The sequence below is a fragment of the Erinaceus europaeus genome, chromosome 2 (genome assembly GCF_950295315.1).
Source record: "Erinaceus europaeus chromosome 2, mEriEur2.1, whole genome shotgun sequence".
Classification (NCBI taxonomy): Eukaryota; Metazoa; Chordata; class Mammalia; order Eulipotyphla; family Erinaceidae; genus Erinaceus; species Erinaceus europaeus.
The window spans coordinates 184,728,415-184,742,604 of NC_080163.1; the positions used below are offsets into that span (position 1 = coordinate 184,728,415).

Here is a 14,190-nt window from a genome sequence, read left to right on the forward strand (position 1 = left end):
GCTCTTTAGTTTAACCAGGTACACCACCACCACCCTGCCCCTTCCAGTATGACTATTTAAATTAAGGTATCACTATGGCTAAAAGCAGCCTCTTATGATAGTGTCTGATATGTGGGCTAGGAGATAACTCACCTGGTTGAGCCCTTGACTTACCACGTGTTAAGCCATGGAACTGGGGGAAGCTCCATCAATGGTGGAGCAGCACTGTGGTTTCTCTCCCTGTCTATCTTTCCCTCTCCGTTGCGTCTCCTTAGTCTTAAATAGAATGAACTGAAAAACAATTTGTGATGTGAATAATAGCCTTCCTAATGCATATCTGTATCCTCAATTTCAAAACATTTTAATAATTTCCCTCTATTATGAATTCTTAGGTTTGAACCATCACCATATGAATTATATTCACAGTTGCTTCCCTTTAGAGTGATTTATTTCATGAGTTTTTTTTTTTTTTGGTAGTATCTACCAAAGCTGACTAAACATACATGTGTCCCAGGACATGGCAATTCTACTCCTAAGATTATATACATGCAAATGAATATATGTACTTGAATGAAGAGACAAATATCTCCACAGAAGAATTACTTATTATACCCCTATATTAAACAGTGAAAAAGTCCAATAGTAGACTGCATAAATTATGTTATCATATAATGGAATTCTATATAGAATGAAAATAAAGGACCTTCTATCACATGCAATAGTGATGAGCTTTAAAGACCATAATGAATTAAATGATGCATGCTATATAATCCAGTTCATATAAAATTTATAAATTGCAGAAACTAATTTATAATACAAGTCAGAACTGTGATTAACTTTGAGGATATATCAGCTAATTTTTATTTCATATTTGCAATGTGAAATAGTTTACATTTCCCTTCTTTTAGAAGCATTTCTGCTCATAGCATGGCCCTTGGATCATTGACAATCAATTACTTACAACTGGTTCTGCAATATGCAAAGGAATAGAAAATGAGCAATTTCAGATGTATCAAGTGAAGTTTACTGACTCTATTAAAATTTTGGGCTTGCATTTTCAGTGACTTGTTATATAGACTAGCAAAGAATAGATAAATGTGTGGTAAAGCATCTTTAACTGTTGAATAATATTTCAGTTGCAAGATGAAGTATGATCAGGGTTTACTGTAAAAGTTTGTGTTTCCCCCCCCCAAAAAAAAAAATCCACATCTGTTACTGAATTCCTGTGATTTCTACCTTGTGAGTTTTCTGATGAACAATGAGGTTTGACCTACAACTGAAGAACTTCCCACATCCTTTACATTCATATGGTTTCTCTCCTGTGTGAGTTTTCTGATGACGAATGAGGTTTGATTTCCTACTAAAGGCTTTTCCACACTGAGAACAACCATTGGATTTCTCACCTGTATGTATTCTCTGATGGACAGTGAGTATTGCCTTCTGGCGAAAAGACTTCCCACATTCATTACAAATGTAGGGCTTTTCCCCTGTATGAATTCTTTGATGGAGAGTGAGAGTTGTCTTTTGGCAGAAGGACTTCCCACATTCATTGCAAGTGTAAGGTTTCTCTCCTGTGTGAGTTCTTTGATGTACAGTGAGGGTTGTCTTTTGTATAAATGCTTTCCCACATTCACTACATTGATATGGTTTCTCTCCTGTGTGAGTTCTCTGATGATCAGTGAGATATGACTTCTTTCTAAAAGCACTTCCACATTGTGTACATTCATAGGCTTTCTCCCCTGTATGTGTTTTGTGATGTCTAGTTAGAGTTGCTTTTTGACGGAAAGACTTACCACAGTCCATACAAATAAAAGGTTTCCCTTCTATATGTGTTTTCTCATGAAGAGTAAGTGCTGTCTTTTGACGGAAGGCTTTTCCACATTGGTTGCAAACATAAGGTTTCTCACCTGTGTGAATTCGCTGATGTTCAATGAGATATGACTTCCTTCTAAACTTATTCCCACAGTAAGGACATTGAAATGGTTTCTCTTCTGTTTGAGGTTGTTGATGCATAGTAAAAATGGGTTTTCTGCAGAGGAATTTCCCATATTTACTGTAAGCATGGGGCTTCTCTATAAGATTTTGTGGAAGGACACTGAGATTTGACTTTCTGATGAAAGTTACTCCATCTTTATTGTATTCAAAAGTTCTTTCACCTCTGTGACTGCTAGTATACAACATCCCTTTCACAAGGAAGGATTTTCCACGTTCATTATGTTCAGATGATTTTTCTGGAGTTTGACTCATCTGGTGTTGAATAATCTCTTGTTTACCGCTGAGGCTTTTTTCTGTTTGTTTATAGAGATTCACTGTAGTATAAATTTTCTCTTGCCTGGTATTCAGACATGATTTCTCCCATCCATTACCATTACCAAATGTCTCTCTGACTGGGCTTATATTTCTAATGACTAATTCTGAAATGTTTTCCAAAACCTTTCCATCATGTTTATACTCATGTAGTGTTGTTGTTTTTGAGATAATGTGGTTCTTGCCTATAGTACGTAGTTTCCCCAAAACATTATTTTTCACCTTCTTTAGTTTTTTGTGGTTCAAAAATATGATGGATCTAGAGTGAATCTCTTGGTGTTCTTTGAACTTCACTAAAACATCTTCAGTTTTTCCATCTCCTTCTAAAAAAACAATACAGTAAATTAGTAATACTGTAACTCTTCATAGAAATATTATGGATTAGATATCTAGGCAAATTTCATATGGCAGCATAGACACTCATATTATTGTTCTATATAAACTATTTAAAACAAATTTTTCCACTGGAATGGAAAACAATTAGAACACACACACTAACACTGCTACTCTATAAAAATGAGGGACAATTTACATAAGCAAAGGACATTCATTTTGGATTTGTTATAAATATTTTTTATTTATAAAATAAAGCTCTGGCTTATGGTGGTGTGGGGGATTGAACCTAGGACTCTGAAGTCTCAGCCATGAAAGTCTCTCTGCATAACCATTATGCTGTCTACCCCCACCCACCCAATATGTTATAAAATATAAACTATATGAAACTACAATAATAAACATAAAGACTAGTCATCAAAAGACAAAGGATGGTGATAATGAAATTGTTTTGGGAATGCAAATATTCAGAAACAGAGTAAGCCTGTTAAGCACAGGTGGCACAAAGCGCAAGAACCGGAGAAAGGATCCTGGTTTGAGCCCCCTGCTCCCCACCTGCAGGGGAGTCGCTTCACAAGCAGTGAAGCAGGTCTGCAAGTGTTTATCTTTCTTCCCTCTGCCTTCCCCTCCTCTCTTCATTTCTCTGTCCTATCCAACAACAATGACATCAATAACAACAACACTAATAACTACAACAATAAAACAACAAGGGCAACAAAAGAAAGTAAATAATTATTAAAAAAAAAGAAAAAGAGTAAGACTGTTAAGGCTATTATACAGAAACTAAGGAAAATTGTTGAGTGAAGATGAAAGTCATTAGATTTATTCCCTCAGACCCAGTTGATATATGTCTTATAAACTGCTTTCAGTTATTTCCTCATTTGCATCTAGCCTATTTAATGCAAAGTAACTCTGTCAAGTATTCATTTATTTCCAAGCATTGACAGAAGTAGTAGTCTGGCCAGGTGGTGGTACAACTGGTTGAGCACACATGTTACAACATTCAAGGACCTGGGTTTGAGTCCACAGTCTCCACCTGCAGGGGGAAAACTTTGTGAGTGGTAAAACAGTGCTGCAGGTGTCTCTCTGTCTCTCTCCTCTCTATCACCTCCTTCCCCCCTCGATTTCTGGCTGTCTCTATCCAATAAATATATAAAGTTAATCAAAAACAAACAAAAAAGAAGTAGTAGTCTATAATCTCTGCCTTAACTCTCAACATAACTATGATTTACTCTCTCAGATAGCTCTCATTTTGGAAGCTATCCCTGATAAATAATGTGAAAACATGTAACGATACTTAAAAAAAAATATATATATATATTTCACAGAATAAAATAAAATGACACAAAATTGTGGAGAGGTTACTAAGAATATAACAAAAATGCTATAATAAATATGATGGTACAGAGGGATAGTTATGGGAACAAAAGGGTTAAAATATGGATAAAGATAATGACTATTAATTCTGGTACATGAAAACCAAAGGGTAAGATAATATTATACTGCTGTAATCATATTAAAATATATCACTCGAGTTTAAGTGAGAGAAATGTCTCTCATGCTTAAGATCCCAACATTTTATACACTGTGCCACCACCTCAACCAAAATGTTTAGGGTTTTTTTGTTTGTTTGTTTGTTTGTTTTAGTTTTTCAAATCCATTGAAATAAAAAAATGAAACCACCATTTGGGAATGGATTATTAAAGTTCACAGGATTTATTTATAAAGATAATAACGAAGGGGGCTGGGAGATAGGTAACCCAGTAGAGTGTACACTTTACTATGTTCAAGGACATGGCCATCAAATGAGAGCATCATGCAAAGGGAAAGGTTCATGAGTGGTGAAGCAGTGTTGTATCCCCCTTCTCTCTCCCCCTCACCATTATGGTGAGGGGGAGAGGGAAGGGTCATAGAAGTCAGCCAGTAGCAGTGGAATCATTCAGGCAAGAAGTTCCAATGATGCCCTAGTGGCAAAAAACTAAAACAAACAAACAAATAAACAAAAAAAACCTAAACATTTTGGTCGAGGTGGTGGCACAGTGTATAAAACGTTGGGATCTTAAGCATGAGGTCCTGTGCTTGGTCTCTGACTTTGCCTGTGTCAGAATGATGTTCTGGTTCTCTCTGTCTTGTGTTAACAAATCTTTAATAAAAAAAGAACTAAGGGGTAGTCAGGCTGTAGCGCAGCGGGTTAAGCGCAGGTGGTGCAAAGCACAAGGACCGGCATAAGGATCCCAGTTCGAACCCCGGCTCCCCACTGGCAGGGGAGTCGCTTCACAGGTGGTGAAGCAGGTCTGCAGGTGTCTATCTTTCTCTCCTCCTGCCTTCCCCTCCTCTCTCCATTTCTCTCTGTCCTATCCAACAACGACAACAACAATAATAACTACAACAATAAAACAACAAGGGCAACAAAAGGGAATAAATAAATATTTAATAAAAATTTTAAAAAAAAGAACTAAGGATACGGTGCTGCAGGAGTCTCTCCTTTTCTCTCTCCCTCCCTCCCTATTTCTCTGTTTCTCACCCTCTAGCATAGAAAAAAGAAAAAAACGCCACTCAGAGAGGTGGAGTGACTGTGCATGCACAGAGCCCCAGCAATAACTGTTGTGGGAAAAAAACTTAGAGGAGAAAGATCCTCTAAGGATCAATGAAAGGCTGCTGAAAGAAGTTCACTTATTCAACAAATATTTATCTTCCCAAGTAATGTGGATAAAAGGAACCAAAGGTGTAAAAAGGCACTAATGGAAAAGGGTCAGCCAGTGTTTTTCATCTGATTCAAGGTAGGAAACAAAAGGAATAAGAGCACTGTGATAGGAAACATCAAGATTTACTGGACTGAAAAGATCTGCAGCCATACCACTCTGAACACAACCAATCTCGTCTGGAATAAAAAGGTGATTCTTATTTATTTACTTATTTCCCCTTTTGTTGCCCTTGTTGTTTTAGTTATTGTTGTTGTTATTGATGTCATCATTGTTGGATAGGACAGAGAGAAATGGAGAGAGGAGGGGAAGACAGAGATGGGGAGAGAAAGAGACACATCTGCAGACCTGCTTCACCACCTGTGAAGCGACTCCCCTGCAGGCGGAGAGCCGGGGGCTCGAAAGAAAGGTGATTCTTTGGGTCTTGGAGCCTGCACTATGAATTCACTCCTCCTGGCAACCATTTTTTTAAAAAAAGAATTCAAAGGTGTCATCTGTCTGCACTCACGGGACTATCCATAGACTCACCTAGGCAGCTCTGAGTTGGAAGATTTCTCTCTGCTGTCCAAAGTTCTTTTCCTTGTTCCAGTTTGTGAATCATATCAGGCTTGGTCATGTGAAATCCTAATAATGAAAAATTAAAGCTTGGTCTAAACTGCTTGGGCTTCAAAACTACTGAAGAGAATGATACAGCTATTAAGGTGTCACTACAAGTTATATATTGACATTGTATCATAGTTAATATTTTGTAGAGCCTGGAAGATAACGTGATGATTATGCAAATAACTTCATGCTTGAGGCTTTGAGGTTCTAGGTTCAGTCTTCAGCACAACCATTAGCCAGAACTGCACAGTACTCTGGTTAAAAGAGATAATAGCCTTGTAGTAAGCAAATTAAGGACATAAATATACTTTCTAGCAAAAAGGAATTACCTCTGATTCCTGAGATTCAAAGTTCCATGTGCTTTAGAAATTTTTGAAAGGAGATACATGACATTTAAAGACTCAAGGAACTGGGGGCCAAGTGATGGTGCACCTGGTTAAGCTCATATAGTATTATGCTCTAAGACCTGGGTTCGAGTTCCACTCCCCACCTGCATGACGGACACTTCATGAGCAGTGAAGCAGGTTTGGAGGTGTCTTTCTCTCTCCCTCTCTATCTTGATGTTCCCTTTCAGTACTATCAATTAAAATAGAAAAAAAATTTTTTAATGGCCTGAGAGCAGTGGATTCGTAGTGCCAACACGAAGCCCCAGCAATTACCCAAGAGGCAAAAAACTTAAAAAAAAATACTCAAGGAATTTTCCTTACCTACAGAGATGAGGTGGCAGTAATTTTCCAACATGACATCTCTGTGAAGTGCCTTTTGAGCAGGGTCCAGATGCTGCCATTCTTCCTGGGTGAAGTCCACAGTCACATCCTTGAATGACACTGATCCCTGTAAGGGCACACTCTGGTTCATCCTAAAGTGATTGCAACTAGTGAGAACCAGGTATTTGAGATCTATTTATGACTATGATCACTGTCAGACTACCTATGTTTTATGTCACAAAAGACTGAAAATATACTCACCTGTACTGACTTGTCACATCTTAAAAATATTAGATTGTATCATTTGCCTTGACTTTTTTTTGCCTTGAATTTTTTAAAAAAAAATTTAATTTTTTTATATTTATTTATTTATTTTCCCTTTTGTTGCCCTTGTTGTTTTTCATTGTTGTTGTAGTTATTATTGTTGTTACTGATGTCGTCATTGTTGGATAGGACAGAGAGAAATGGAGAGAGGAGGGGAAGACAGAAGGGGAGAGAAAGATAGACACCTGCAGACCTGCTTCACCGCCTGTGAAGCGACTCCTCTGCAGGTGGGGAGCCCCGGACTCGAACCGGGGTCCTTACACTGGTCCTTGCTCTTTGCACCACGTGTGCTTAGCCCGCTTACCGTACGACTCCCGCCTTGAATATTTTTAACCACCTGAAGGACCAATATAAATAAAACTCTGATGGTGCTCAGAGAAGAGTTACAAGTCCTCTTGTAAAACCTACTGAATATGTAAGTACATATCAAATGTTCAATAGGTCCTACAAGTGCACTGACAAATATTTATGTGGGAAAGTGAAAAAAAATTTATTTTGTATTCTGACATTTTACTGAGGACATAAAAATGTAGTGCTGTGGTCTGGGAGGTGGTGCAGTGGTAAAGCTTTGGACTCTCAAGCATAAGGTCCCGAGTTCAATCCAGAGTGATGTCTGGTTCTTTCTTTCTCCTCCTATCTTTCTCATAAATAAATAAAATATTTTTTAAAATGTAGTGCTGACAATAAACTTAATTTGCAAGTAGACAGGGCCCTGACTGAAAATTCATGAGAGGAAAACAAGTTTGTAAATCAAGGACAATGCAAAGGCACACTTTGTTAGGAAAGAGTCATTTCTAAAAGGGGGGGAAAAAGGCATATGGAACTAGGAAGTGGATATGTTTATGGACTAATTATGGATTTTCCCCCTACAGAACAGTAGTTTTATTATTATCTTTAAAATATTTATTTATTTTGATAGGACAGAGAGAAATTGAGAGGGAAGGGGAGGTAGAGAGGGAGTGAAAAAGCAGACCCCTGCAGCCCTATTCCACCACTTATGAAACTTCCCCCTGCAGGTGGGACTGAGTGCTTGAACCCAGTTTTGTTTGTTGTTTTTTGCCTCCAGGGTTATTGCTGGGGCTAGGTGCCTCCACTATTCCTGGAGACTATTTTTTCCCCTTCTGTTGCCCATGTTGTTTTATCACTGTTAAGGTTATTGTTATTGTTGTTGGATAGGACAGAGAGAAATAGAGAAAGGAGGGGAAGACAGAGTGGGAGGGAAAGATAAGACACCTGCAGCCCTGCTTCACCGCTTGTGAAGCAAGCTTCCTACAGGTGGGGAGCCAGGGGCTTGAACCCGGATCCTTATGGTCTTTGTGCTTCATGCCATGTGCATTTAACCTGCTGTGCTACTGCCCAACCACCCCCCCTTTCTTTTTCCTTTTTTTTTTTTTTTTTTTTTTACCAGAGCATTGCTCAGCTCTGGCTTATGGTGGTGCAGGGGATTGAACATGGGACTTTGGATCCTCAGGCACGAGAATCTCTTTGCATAATCATTATGCTATCTACCCCTGCCCTAAACCCAGATCTTTGTGCATAGTAACATGTGTACTCTACCAGGTGTGTCACCACCCAGCCCTCATAACAGCAGTTTTTATTTATTTATTTAAAAATTTTTACTTATTTATGAGAAAGATAGGAGGAGAGAGAAAGAACGAGACATCATTCTGGTACATGTGCTGCTGGGGACCGAACTCAGGACCTCATGCTTGAAAGTCCAATGCTTTACCCACTGCACCACCTCCTGGACCACCATAACAGTAGTGTTAAAAATGTACTGAGCAGGGCTGATGAAATAGCCCACTTGGATAGTGTGCAGCTTTGCCATGTGAGTAACCCAGGTTTGAGTCTAGCACCCACCACACTGAAGGGAGCTTTGGTGCTGTGGTTGCTTTCCCTCTGCCTTCTCTGTCTCTGTCTAAAAAAAAAAAAAGAAAAAAGAAAAAGTAGGTCAAGAATACTCCTAATTTGTTTATTTCTAAACCTTCAACAGAATTAGTAACATTCATTGTTAGTGATTACTTTTTCTGAACATATATATACACATATATATATATATATATACACACACACACACACACACACACACATATATATATATATATATAGCTTCCAGGGTTATCACTGGGGCTCGGTGCCAGCACTAAAAATCCACTGCTCCTGAAGGCTTATTTTTCCCATTTTTTGTTACCCTTGTTGTGGTTGTCATTATTGTTATTGTTGTTATAGCTGTTGTTGTTGGATAGGACAGAGAGAAACCGAGAAAGGAGGAGAGAAAGATCCTGCAGACCTGCTTCACCTCTTGGGAAGTGACCCCCCCCCCCGCAGGTGGGGAGCTGGGGGCTCAAACCGTCCTTGCGCTTTGCGCCATGTACGCTTAATCCTCTGCGCTACTGCTCAGCCCCCCTGAATATAAATTTAGCATTATCTTCCCTCCCAATACATCCTGAAATGTATACTCCACTTTGGGTCTGTTTCATGAAAGCAAATCCCAAGATTTAGGACATTTTATAAGGAAACAAATTTTCATATAACCTGAAAAACAAGTCATTTCAAAAAGAAGGGAAGCATCATTTTACCTGAGACATGGTCCTGAGATTTGCAGAAGAAGAACTTCTTTTGAGCTCTCCTTTTTGACCAGGGAAGAATCCTAAGGACATAGAAATGGGAGCTATTTAAAATCATGCTTGACTTAGATCACCCAGAATAATTCAGTTCCATGTGTATCAATCTTCATTTTGTTTCAGGACTTAACTATTTTAGGTACCTCACAGTAATCCAAGAAAGACATTAGTGGAGAAAATAGACAAATCCTGCTCCCTCAGTAACACTGTACATCTAGTATCTTATTGAGGTAGAGTGGACTCTGAGGAAATGCTTGTTTTCCCCTCCGTTACTCTATCTTCTATCTCTCCTAAATGGGGCTGGGTGGTGACTCGCCTGGTTGAGTGCACATTACAATGCACAAGGACCAGGTTCAAGCCCCCAGTCCCCACCTGCAGGAGGAAAGCTTCAGAGTGGTGAAGCAGTGCTGCAGGTGTCTCTCTGTCCCTCTCTGTCTCCTCCTACCCCTCAACTTCTGGCTGTCTCTATCCAACCAAATAAAGATAAAACATTTTTATAAAAAAAATGAGATACATAATATGTACCCAAATTGTTCAGATTTTCTATCAATTTACACTGTTAGGATTACTACACAAAAATATCCCCCTAATGTATGAAGTCGACATTTTTTTTCTTTTTTATTTATTTATTTATTTTATTTATTTATTCCCTTTTGTTGCCCTTGTTGTTTTATTGTTGTAGTTATTATTGTTGTTGTCGTCGTTGTTGGATAGGACAGAGAGAAATGGAGAGAGGGAGGGGAAGACAGAGAGGAGGAGAGAAAGATAGACACCTGCAGACCTGCTTCACCGCCTGTGAAGCAACTCCCCTGCAGGTGGGGAGCCAGGGTTCAAACTGGGATCCTTATGCCAGTCCTTGTGCTTTGCGCCACCTGCGCTTAACCCGCTGCGCTACAGCCTGACTCCCCTTTTATTTATTTTTTTAATATTTATTTTCCCTTTTGTTGCCCTTGTTTTTTATTGTTGTTGTTAGTTAGTATTGCTGTTGTTATTGATGTCATCATTATTAGATAGGACAGATAGAAATGGAGAGAGGAGGGGAAGACAGAGAGCATGAGAAAAGATAGACACCTACAGACCTGCTTCACCATCTGTGAAGCGACTTGGGGAGCCCAGGGCTCGAACGGGATCCTTAAACCAGGCCCTTGTGCTTCCTGCCACTTATGCTTAACCAGCTGTGCTACCGTCCGACTCCCTTTCTTTTTGATTTATTTGATAGGACAAAGAGAAATTGAGAGGAAAGGGGGATAAAGAGGGAGACAGAGACAGAAACACCTACAGCACTGCTTTGCCCCTCGTCAAGCTTCCCCCTTGCCTCGCAGATAGGAACCTGGGCTTCAAACTTGAGCTGTTGTGGATGGTAACATCTACACTTAACCAAGTGCGCCACCAACCAGATCCCCTCCCATTTTTCCCCCTTTTTTTGGGGGGAGGGAGCAGACAGTGAAAGAGACTACAGCACCATAATTTCCTCCACTTTGGTGGGGGCCAGTCTCAAACCTGGATTCTGCACATAGCAAAGCAGCATACTATCCAATTATTGTACTGGCCTAAGATTTTTCAAGTTTTTTTTTTAAAAAATTATCTTTATTTATTTATTGGATAGAAACAGCTAGAAATTGAGAGGGAAGTGAAAGATAGAGAGGGAGAGACAGAGCGATACCTGCATCCCTGCTTCGCCACTCATGAAACATTCCCCCCTGCAGATGGGGACCTGGGGCTCCAACCTGGGTCCTTGCACATTGTAACATGTGCACTTAACCAGGTGCGCCTCCCAACCCCATCTCACCCTCCCGTTTTTTTTCCTTTTTGGAGAGAGAGAGAGAGAGGGAGATGGAAATGGAGAGGGAGAGGGAGAGGGGGAGGGGAGGGGGAGGGGAGAGGGAGAGAAGGAGAGGTGCAACTACAGCACCATAATTTCTTTCACTGTGGTGGGGGCCAGGCTCAAACCTGGGTTGTGCACATAGCAAAGCAGCATATTATCCAAATATTTTACTGGCCTAACATTTAAAAAAAATGTTTACTTTAGTGAGATAGAAACATACAGAGAGAGACTAGAGCACTGATCAACTCAGGTTTATGGTGATGCTGGGGATTGGGACCTCAGAGACTCAAGCATGAGATTCTTCTGCACAACCATTATGCTGTCTCCCAAGGTCCTGACAATTTTTTAATTATTATCTTTCAGATACACTGTAGTTCCAATTTCTTAAAGTACTTTCTTCCTTATTTGTACATTCTGTTTTTTTAGAAAACACCACAGATAAAATCATCCATATTTCCTCAATTGATATCAAGTTCTATCTCTGTGGACTGGGGGTGGTGCAACAGGTAGTGTGTACACATTACCATGTCTGAGGACTGGGTTCAAGTCCCTGATCCTCACCTACAGGAGGAAAGCTCCAGGAGGTGCTCTCCTGTCTCTGAATGCCTCTTTCTCACTGTCAAAGGAAAAAATGAGAGCAGTGGAGTCACACAATCCCTGAGCCCCAATGATAACCCTGATGGCAAATAAAGGAAGGAAGAAAAGAAGAAAGAAATGGCATCTTTATTGTGTTTCTATTTTCTTAAGAACATCTGGGAGTTTCTATTTTTATTTTGTCTTGTTTTTTACCAGAGGACTGCTCAGCTCTAACTTATGGTGGTGCAGTGGCTTGAACCTGGGCCTTTGGAGCCTCAGGCGTGAGAGACTGTTTGCATAACCATTATGCTATCTACCTTCTGTCCTATTTTCATTTATTTATTGTTTTCCCTGTATCATAGTATCTAATCAGTAAAGATACTCACTGGAAATTATTATTAATCAACTTAATAGTTAAATATAACTGTTGAACAATACTTTCACTTTTTTTTCTTTTTTAATGCCACCAATGGGGTTTGGTATCTGTACCAGTAATCCACTGCTATTGGCAGCCATTTTTTAATTTTCCTTTTGTTTATAATTTATTTGCTAGTACAGAGAAAACCTAAGGGGAAAGGGAGGAGGTAAGGAGAGAGATAGACACCTCTTGAAATTTCCCCCCTGCAAAGGAGGAGCAGGGGCTTGAACCCAGGTCCTTGTGCATGGTGATGTGTGTGCTCAGTTGGGACATTGCCCTGCTTCCTGAACAATATATATATAATATATATATATATATAATTTTTATTTATTTACTTATTCCCTTTTGTTACCCTTGTTCCCAAGTGTTGTTGTTGGACAGGACAGAGAGAAATGGAGAGAGGAAAGGAAGACGGGTGTGGGGGGGAAGGTAGACACCTGCAGACCTGCTTCACCGCCTGTGAAGCGACTCCCTTGTAGGTGGGGAGCTGGGGGCTCGAACCGGGATCCTTATGCGGTCCTTGCACTTTGCGCCACCTGCTCTTAATCTGTTGTGCTACCGCCCCCAATATTTATATATTTTTAATCAGAGTACTAGACTCTAGTTTATGATGGTCCTGGGGATTCAATTATAATGCCTCAGGCATGAAAGTCTTTTTGCATAACCATTATGCTATCCGTCCAGCCCCTAAACAATAGTTTTTTAGTAGCACAGGCAGGGAAATCAATAAATCAGTGTTTCCATTCTTTGGGCTTCCAGGTAGATACTTTTCTTTTTTTAAAAAATATTTATTATATTTATTCCCTTTTGTTGCCCTTGTTTTATTGTTGTAGTTATTATTGTCATCATTGTTGCATAGGACAGAGAGAAGTGGAAAGAGGAGGGGAAGACAGAGAAGGGGGAGAGAAAGCTAGACACCTGCAGACCTGCTTCACCGCCTGTGAAGCGACTCCCCTGCAGGTGGGAACCGGGATCCTTACACTGGTCCTTGCGCTTTGCGCCACCTGCTTAACACACTGTGCTACCGCCCAACTCCCTACAGGTAGATACTTTTCTAAATGAATCTAAATTATTGACAGGAATAGTACATATTTTAATTAGCAAAGTAACTAGTTGCCAGAGTGAAACAGGGTTTATGATTATACGTGTATGTAATACTTGTTACTTTGCTGGATGTCTAAAGAAACTGTTGACCTTGCTGTCGATTTAACCCAGATGCAGGAAACTTCACTCATATATTAATGTTTAAGGCGCTAGTTATGATTAAATTTTGCTCTTGAAGGCTGTCCTTTCCAACTGGTTTTAGTTTTATATTGTGTTTCCAAGTAATGACCTTTAACCATTTGGGAATCATGAACATCTTGACTCCAGTATTTAAGCCTCTACTGATTTGCTAAGTTACTATTGAGTTACAATGCAGCAAGCAGGCTTAATGATCTCTGTTCAGATTAACAGTAGTTACATATAAGATACGGTCGTAGAGTTTTTTAGTCACAAATGATCGCAGATAGTTACAGTGGGTTACAAGCACATGCACAGTTCCATGTAGTCAAATTTATTTCTGAAAGCCCCTCACCCCCGCGTAGACTCATAACCTCCGAGCACATCACAGAACGAACTCTAAGCAAACCACAGCCCGCTCTTCAGTCTCCAACCCCACGCGAGATTAAAAGAGAAACAGCGGTCGGTGATGTCATAACCAGTAACAAGTTACCGCGTGCGAGGACCCGGGTTCAAGCCTCTGGTCCTCACCTGCAGTGGGGAAGTTTCAAGAGTGGTGGAGCAATGCTGC

The 14,190-nt window shown here is 39.9% G+C and overlaps 1 protein-coding gene across 5 annotated transcripts in view; it reads right to left on the reverse strand.

The window, feature by feature from the left end:
- Positions 1 to 474: 474 nt before the first annotated feature.
- Positions 475 to 14,190, reverse strand: part of LOC132536805 (zinc finger protein 383) — a 68,206-nt gene continuing 54,490 nt past the window's right edge. For 2 of the 5 annotated variants that reach the window (XM_060185822.1, XM_060185821.1), the window contains exons 2-5: positions 9,535 to 9,605; positions 6,632 to 6,783; positions 5,850 to 5,945; positions 475 to 2,609 (exon numbers count right to left, since the gene is read on the reverse strand). In XM_060185822.1, coding sequence (XP_060041805.1) covers positions 1,192 to 2,609; positions 5,850 to 5,945; positions 6,632 to 6,782 — 1,665 coding nt within the window. In that variant the 5' untranslated portion in view covers position 6,783; positions 9,535 to 9,605 and the 3' untranslated portion in view covers positions 475 to 1,191. The remainder of the gene's footprint in view (positions 2,610 to 5,849; positions 5,946 to 6,631; positions 6,784 to 9,534; positions 9,606 to 14,190) is intronic. The other 3 variants (XM_060185825.1, XM_060185824.1, XM_060185831.1) reach the window with 2 other exon arrangements.